Here is an 8,002-nt window from a genome sequence, read left to right on the forward strand (position 1 = left end):
GCTAGTATGAATAAGTCAAGGGGTTTTGTTCCTGTGGGTTGGTCTCCATTTCCCTGCTCCCAGGTCCTCGGTGATTGAAGGCAGGCTGAGGTGATTGGGAATATGGGCTCAGGATTGGGTGGTATGTACCTGATAGGCTGTTCCTGGCAGAGATCTTTCCTGTCTGTGAGAATTGGCCAGTCCTGAGAGGGGCTTTCTCTCCTTGGTTAGCACGGTTTTTAAGATGTCAAATCACCACATGATACAGAAAATAAACAATAAGTGATACACACCCATGACAGCCCCTTTGCTGCTGCCTGTGCCTCTCCCATTCGACTTGTCCTCTCTCCCCACCCCCTGCTCCTGTGTCTCCATCCCCAGGCCCAGGAAGGGAATGAACTTGGGGCCTTAGCCTCCCGTTGCCCAGAGGTTACCTGGTTAGCACCTGAGTTTCTTGTCTCCCACACAGACCCGTCCATGTAGACATCTGTGCACAGTAGAGTCAGGAGCACAGCTCTTCTTCTCTTGTTTAAATACACCCACGTTGTAATAGTTATTATTTAACAATAAATAAAAAATTTATTATTAATCAACATAAAATTTGATTTTCCTATTTAGTGTCTGTGGGCGTTTCTCGAGCCCAATGGCGGGGTTCTGAGAATGACTGTGATGAAGCTCACGGCTCTGGGGCAAACTTCTAATGAGTGTTTGCAGTGAATCCATGCCTCTCCTCTAGGGGATCTCCCAGACTCTAGATACAAAATGCACAAAACAGGATCCAAGTCAGTTTTAGCTCCTGAAGGACAACCCTATCCACCCCTTTTCTCTGAGAATGAGCATCAGAGTAAGGAACCAGGAACCAGGAGGTACTTGTTTCCCACGGGAAGGTCTCCTGTGAGATTATTCCGGAACAAAGAAATACAGATTGCACTGTGTCCAGCAGAGGGTGTTGTTGGACTTGGTTTTCCGTCCAGTGTTTGAATGAGCCAGACCCTTGCTGAGAAGTTGAGTTAAAGAGACACCCTACGGAACAGTCAGAGGGTGTAAAGTACAGCATAGGGAACATAGTCAATAATATTATCTGGGGGACTGTTTGAAAGAAGGTGAAGAGATTAGCCAAAGAACACACATGCATGACCCACAGACACAGACAACATCTGGGGATGGCCAGAGAGAAGTGAGGGGGGAGGGCTGAGCTGAGGTGGGAGAAGGATGGGAAAAGTGGGACATTTGTTATAGTGTCGACAATAAAAATAAAGTTGAAAAAACTATGTATCATACCTGGTGGATACCGAACATATCGAGATTATTTTGTGAAATATGATTGCCTGACCACCGTGTTGTACACCTGAAACTAATAGAAAATAGTATTGAATGTAAATTGTAATAGAAAAATAAAATTTAAAAACAAAAGAGACACTGTTTGGCCTGCAGGATTTTTGCTTGATGGATCAGTGCATCGGTCCTACCGCATCCTCCACATCAGACTGCTGCGGGGCAAGGCAGCATGGTGAAGGAGCACAGTAGGGCTGCGGAAAAGACAATGAGGGGGGAAGTGTAGCAATAGCTCCAAGTGTACACATCCGAAATTAGCATTAGTAATTTTATGACATGTGCATTTTACCTCTATAAAAAAAATCTGATCATTTGTTTGGAAGAAACACACACTCCCCTGACCGATGAATTCTGTGGCCCTTCTTAAATGTGAAAATTGTGGCTCCTTTTCCTCAGTTCACGGTTGTGGGCTGTACTAGGGTGGACCTCGTGCTCAGAGGTGGGTCAGCCTGGCCTCCTCTCTGCCCTGAGGCCCACCTTGCCTGGTGCAGGTTATGGGGAAATTTCCTCTTCTGCCCTTCTGTCCACACCTGTGGCTACGGTGGCACCTGCCTCTCCTCTCACCATCCCATCTGACTCTGACACCTGACCCACAGGACAGGATTCTTAGGGTATAATACCAGCAGTGGGATCACTGGATGAAAAGGCAGTTCCATCTTTAGTTTTTTTGAGTAAATTCCATGCTGATTTCCACAGTGGCTAATTGATTTTGATTATCTTATAACTGTAAGTTTATTCCTTTGACCACCCTCAACCCTTTGGCCCATCCCCCACCCTCGGGCTCTGGCAACCACCAACCTGTTTCTCTATCCATGAGTTTGACTTTAAAAATTTTCACACATAAGTGAAATTTTATGGCATTTGTCTTTCTCTAATTTACTTCACTCAGCATAATGCCCTCATGTTCCATCCATGTTGTCACAAGCGGCAAGATTTCCTGCATTTTTACTGCACGACCACATTCCACTGTGTATATAGCACGTTTTCTTCATTCGTTCATCTGTCAATATACCTTGGTTGCTTCCACATCTTGGTTATTATAAATGATGCTGCACTGAACACAGGGGTGCTTATGTGTTCTCAAGCTGGTATTTTCCTGTCCTCCAAATAAATACCCAGACGTGGAATTGCTTGATCTTAGGGCAGCTCTATTTTTAATTTTTGAGGAACTGCCATACTGATTTACACAGCAGCTACCCCAACTCACATTCCCACCAACAGTCAAGAGGGTTCCCCTTTCTGAACATCATTACCAACACTTATTCCTTGAGATTTGCTAGATCGCTCGGTGATGTCAATTGTGGGAGGAACAGCCATGGAAATCCTACCTCCTTTAGTCCTTTGGTTGCATAAGACAATCTTCTTTGCAATATGTGAGGAGTCTGGGGTGGGTGGAGGGTAGAGGTGACTACCCGTGGTTCACATGTTCCCTGTGGCAGGGGCAGACCCAGGTTTTAAGGAACCTGATATTTACACTAATGTTGAGATTACTGTTTAAAAAAAGAAAAGCAACATGTGGCACCCAGGCATTTTCCTGAGATTAGAAAATACATCACATCAATTGAGAAAAGTTGAAATGCTGAAAACCAAAATATAAAGCAATTCAAAACATTACAGATGTTTTCATTAGTAGTATGGTGTTCCCGTGAGGCACACCTGTGAACACATGTTTATGTTCCCCACATTTAAAAAAAATTTATTGTTATTCAATTACAGTTATCTGCCTTTTCTCCCCATCCCTCCACCCCACCCCAGCCGAACCCACCTACCTCCCCCCACCTGTATCCTCCCCCTTGATTTTGTCCATATGTCCTTTATAGTAGTTCCTGTTCCCCACATTTTTGACTGATACTGTTTGATGGCCTCTTCATAGCAGAATAATTCTGTCTTATAGTAACAAATATTAATATTATGTTACTAATCATTGTTAACTATTATAATGAATACATACATGTATATATATAGTGAGTAGAAAGAGAATTCAGTATTTCCCTCAGCACCATTGGTTGACATTATTTTCCTCCTGTAGAGCTTAAGAAAGTTTCTTCCAATAACACAACTTGTTACAGGGAATGTTTGACCTGTTTCACCTCATTTCATATTTAGGAAAACATTAAAGTTTCTTCTTTCATAAAAGAGCAGCAGGATTGCAGGTTATTTACACACATCACTGGAGCCCTTGCTGAGGCTCTGAAAAGGGACTGAACACACGAGGGTCCCTGAGGATGGATACTGGAGCATTAATGTGGCAAATTTGCTGCTGTTCTGAGGGCCAGCATTCGGGACCCCCACTGAAAGGGGTGAGATCTCCCTGCACACGTCCCATTTTGAGGGTCTGTGCCCCATCGCTGTCCTATAGACCCTCTGACCCTGGCAGGCCATCACATGTACATCCCATGTCCCCAAAAACCTCCAACCAAAGGGCTTTAACGCTCAGCTTTCCCCTGTGTTCCACCCTCCCCTGGAGTAGGTTCTAAATTCTTTCTACTCTTACCAGAGCTTCATAGACTAAAGAAAATGTAAAATTATTATTTTCCAAAATGTTCAGTGGTGCCAGCTGGAGGGTGGGGCATGTCCCTCTGAGTAACCAGAGCAAGCTCTGAGTGTGATGTCCCCTGGGTGACCTCTTTCTCTTCCTCTAGACTTAACATCTGCAAGGTGATCAGTTTCAGATTCACTTCTTGACAAGATTCTCAATGTCTGGGGGCCTCAGTTTATCCACCTGCAGTATCTATTGGAGGTGAGGTGTAACAGAAGGATTTCTCAGCCCCCAAGACCTGTGGAGCCCACACCCATGACCTGTGGAGCCCAAGTTCCCCTTCCAGGCCTGGCCACAACTCTGTCACCCATGGCTTCCTTTTGGGGCATCCTCAGTCCCACCCCACAGCTTGGCGTTTCCCTTCCTGACACAGGGACCTGGACCTGCTTTGTCCTGTCAGATGCAGACATGGTGCCCCTGCTGCTGATGCCCCTGCTTTTGGGGGGTGAGTGGATGAGGGAGATGGTGATGGGCAGGTGGGGGAGGGGCTGCAGCTGAAACTGAGTCTCTGTGTCCCCCAAGGGTCCTTGCAGGAGCAGCTGGGCTATGAGCTTGGAGTGCAGGAATTGGTGACAGTGCAGGAGGGTCTGTGCATTTACCTGCCCTGCTCCTTCTCCTACCCGTGGAGTTCCGGGTCTTCCCCTAGCCAACTCTACACCTACTGGTACCGGCATGGGGACGACACCAATTATGATTATCCTGTGGCCACAAACAACCTAAATAAACCAGTGAAGAGAGAGACCCAGGGCCGCTTTCTCCTTGTGAACACCACAAGAAACAACATGTGTTCCCTGAGGATCAGAGATGCCAGGAAGAGTGACACGGGAACCTACATCTTCCGAGTGGAGAGAGGAAGAAATGTGAAATATACTTATCGAGATAAGATGCTGACTTTGCAGGTGACAGGTATGCCAGGGGCCCAGGAGAGGTCGCTGGGACATGGGACCAGGTCTTAGAACAGGAACAGGACACTGGGACACTCCCTGATCCAGGCCATGGGCCCAGGGTGGTAGGAATGGCACAGGACCCAGGGGTGAGCTCAGACCAGTCAGGAGTCCTTCTCAGGTTCATAGTCTGGGTCTCCAACTTCAGGGACCCTAGTGCCTCCTTCTTTCCTCCTCAGACCTGACACAGAAACCACACATCCACTTTCTGGAATGTCTGGAGTCTGGCCGTCTGACACAGCTCACCTGCAGCCTGCCAGGGTCCTGCAAAGGGGGAAGACCTCTCACCTTCTCCTGGGCAGGAGTTGCTATTGAATCTCTGAACCCCCAGACCCTCCACTCCTTGACGCTCACCTTCACACCAAGGCCCCAGGACCATGGCACCAACCTCACCTGTCAGGTGAAATGCCAGGGATCAAGGGTGACTGTGGAGAGAATCGTCCGGCTTAATGTCTCCTGTGAGTGTTGGAGGGATGGCTGGTGTCCTGGGGGCAGTGGGACATGTGAGTGTGTTTGTGTACAGGAGGCTGAGATAGACTGAGAACACTGGTGCATTGATCTCAGTGCAGGTGGGGAGTGGGCCAGAAGGACAGCAGCCCCACCTTCCCAGTTCCCACTGCCCCTCGTTGGGTTGGAGTGACTTTTATCTGCTTCCACCTTCTGGAGCAGGGACATATCTTTCTGTTCCAGATGCCCCACAAAACCTCACCATAGGCGTGTCCTTCAGAAATGTCACAGGTAGGAACGAACCTCCCTCTCTGGGGCTGGGACCTGCCCCTGGGGCCACCATGGAGCTGAGGGGGAATCACAGTGTGAATGGGATCAGATATGGGAGAGGCAAGAATGGAAACCATCATCCTCTTTCCCTCACCATCTGTGGGTGAGTGCCTGTCCCTATGTCTCCTCTCTCTCTCTCCCTCTCTCTCCACTTGTCTCTCCAAAGCCTTCAAGATTCTGCAAAACACCTCATCCCTTCCCACCCTGGAGGGTGAGTCTCTGCGGCTGCTCTGTGTGGCTGACAGCAACCCCCCTGCACAGCTGAGCTGGTTCCGGGGGTCCACAGCCCTGAACACCACCCCCATCTCCAGCACCGCGATCCTGGAGCTGCCTCGTGTGGCGACTGGGGAAGAAGGACAGTTCATCTGCCAGGCTCGTCACCCACTGGGCTCCCGAAGTATCTCTCTCAGCCTCTCAGTGGTCTGTGAGTGTGGAGAAGCCTGGCGGCAGGGCACCTGGGTCCTGGGCGGGCGGAGGCATCTCTGACCCTTCTCCTCTCTCCCTACAGACCCCCCACGGCTGCTGGGACCCTCCTGCTCCTGGGAGGACAAGGGTGTGCACTGCAGCTGCTCCTCCCGAGCCCAGCCCTCCCCCTCGCTGGGGGAACCACAGCAATGCCTCCTACATGGTCACCTCCAGCTCTGCGGGGCCCTGGGCCAACAGCTCACTGAGCCTCCGCATGGGGTTCAGCACCAGCCTCAGACTCAGCTGCGAGGCCGGGAATGTCTACGGGTCCCAGAGCGGCACTGTCCTGCTGCTGCGAGGTCAGGGGCCTGCTGAGGCTAGAGGCTAATGGAGAAAGGAAGGGATCAGAGGGAGGATGGAGCTGCGGAGAAGGGAGACTGAGGAAGGTGGTGATTTGCTAGGACCTGACCCTTCACCACCTGTGTGAACAGAACCTATAGCCGGTTCTGCAAGGAGGTGGGAAGACAAGACACTGAGTCCTGTGAGTGGGTGGGCTCACTGAGCTGGTCCATGGAGGGAAAAGTCCTGATCCCGTCCCAGCCCTCAGCACCCGGGGTCCTGGAGTTGCCCCACACAGGGGCTGGAGTTGGAGGGGAGGACATCTGCTGGGCTCAGCCCCCGCTGGGCTTCCTGCATCTTTCTTTCAGCCGTTTTGTGCAGAGTGAGTTGCAGGACAGGTGCTGGGGGTGGTCATCTGGGGGTGTCAGGTGTTGAGGCTGGGGGCAGGACTGAGAACAGGGTCAGATCTTAACCACCTTCTCTTCTTCCCCAGGAAGGACCTCTGAGGAGCAGCAGGGCTCCTGGCCCCTGGTCCTCATACTGAGCAGAGGGGCCCTCATGGGGGTTGGCTTTCTCCTCACCTATGGCCTCACCTGGCTCTACTATACCAGGTAAGCAGGTCTGTCTCTATACAGGGAAGATAAGTGATTGGGCCCAAGTTCCAGGTGGGACTGAGTGGTCCCACCTGCCTGGAGTTAGAGCTAAAATGGCCGAGTCCCTGAGCTGAGAACTGTGTTGGCTCCGCAGGTGTGGAGGCCCCCAGGAATGAGGCCGACTCCTGACTGACTCTCTCATCTTGTGAAGACGGCACTGAGGTGTGACATGGAGTCCAGAGGGGCAGTTGTGGGACATCAGTGTCACCTTCTCCCTGGAAACTCCTGACTCACCTGTCTCAATTGTACCCTTGGGGTTTTAATTTGTGTAAGTGACTGAGGGATGACAAGGAGAGTCAATGCCAATGAAAGAAGATTTCTATTCCTTTCATTTCCTTTCATTCCCAGGCCAGGCAGGGCCCCGGGGGGGAAGCACCAGGTTCCCTCAGGGAGCAGACACAAGTGTGGTCAGACTAGCCAGAGTCCTTATTGGGGTTTCCATGGGAAATACATGGCACAGCACAGAGAGCACTTTAGGATCAGCTAGTATGTATGAATGTGGGGGGTCTGTTCCTGTGGGGTGGTATCCATTTCCCTGCTACCAGGTCCTGGGTGATTGAGGGCTGGCTGAGATGATTGGAAATATGGGCTCAGGATTGGGTGGTTTGCACCTGATAGGCTGTTTCAGTCAGAGATCCTTCTTGTCTGTGAAAATTGGCCAGTCCTGGGAGGGGCTTACTCTCCTCAGTTAGCAGGGTTTTTAAGATGTCAAATCACCACATGATACAGAAAATAAACAATAATTGATACACACCCATAATGGCCCCTTTGCTGCTGCCTGTGCCTCTCGCATTCGACTGGTCCTCTCTCCCCCGACCCCCTGCTCCTGTGTCTCCATCCCCAGGCCCAGGAAGGGAATGAACTTGGGGCCTTAGCCTCCCGTTGCCCAGAGGTTACCTGGTTAGCACCTGAGTTTCTCATTTCCCAAACGGCCCCGTCCATGCAGACATCCATGCACAGTAGAGTCAGGAGCACAGTTCTGCCTTTCAACTTAAAGACACCTGCCTTGTAATGATTACTGTTTAATTATA

At 50.3% G+C, this 8,002-nt stretch overlaps 1 protein-coding gene across 1 annotated transcript; it reads left to right on the forward strand.

Moving 5' to 3' along the window:
- Positions 1 to 4,227: 4,227 nt before the first annotated feature.
- Positions 4,228 to 7,087, forward strand: LOC112310231 (sialic acid-binding Ig-like lectin 14). The gene is made up of 7 exons (XM_024566484.2): positions 4,228 to 4,298; positions 4,376 to 4,759; positions 4,977 to 5,255; positions 5,488 to 5,535; positions 5,741 to 5,991; positions 6,784 to 6,929; positions 7,066 to 7,087. The coding sequence occupies exons 1-7, from the start codon at positions 4,262 to 4,264 to the stop codon at positions 7,085 to 7,087; spliced, it is 1,167 nt and encodes a 388-aa protein (XP_024422252.2). The 5' UTR covers positions 4,228 to 4,261.
- Positions 7,088 to 8,002: the final 915 nt, after the last annotated feature.

The sequence above is a fragment of the Desmodus rotundus genome, chromosome 12 (assembly GCF_022682495.2).
Source record: "Desmodus rotundus isolate HL8 chromosome 12, HLdesRot8A.1, whole genome shotgun sequence".
Classification (NCBI taxonomy): domain Eukaryota; kingdom Metazoa; phylum Chordata; class Mammalia; order Chiroptera; family Phyllostomidae; genus Desmodus; species Desmodus rotundus.

Bases quoted from the DNA above. Each gene is read 5' to 3' on its own strand.
- LOC112310231 (XM_024566484.2), top strand. From the start codon at position 4,262: ATGGTGCCCCTGCTGCTGATGCCCCTGCTTTTGGGGG. The intron at 5,256-5,487 runs GTGAGTGTTGGA...TTTCTGTTCCAG, and splicing joins CGTCCGGCTTAATGTCTCCT to ATGCCCCACAAAACCTCACC. The intron at 6,930-7,065 runs GTAAGCAGGTCT...TTGGCTCCGCAG, and splicing joins ACCTGGCTCTACTATACCAG to GTGTGGAGGCCCCCAGGAAT.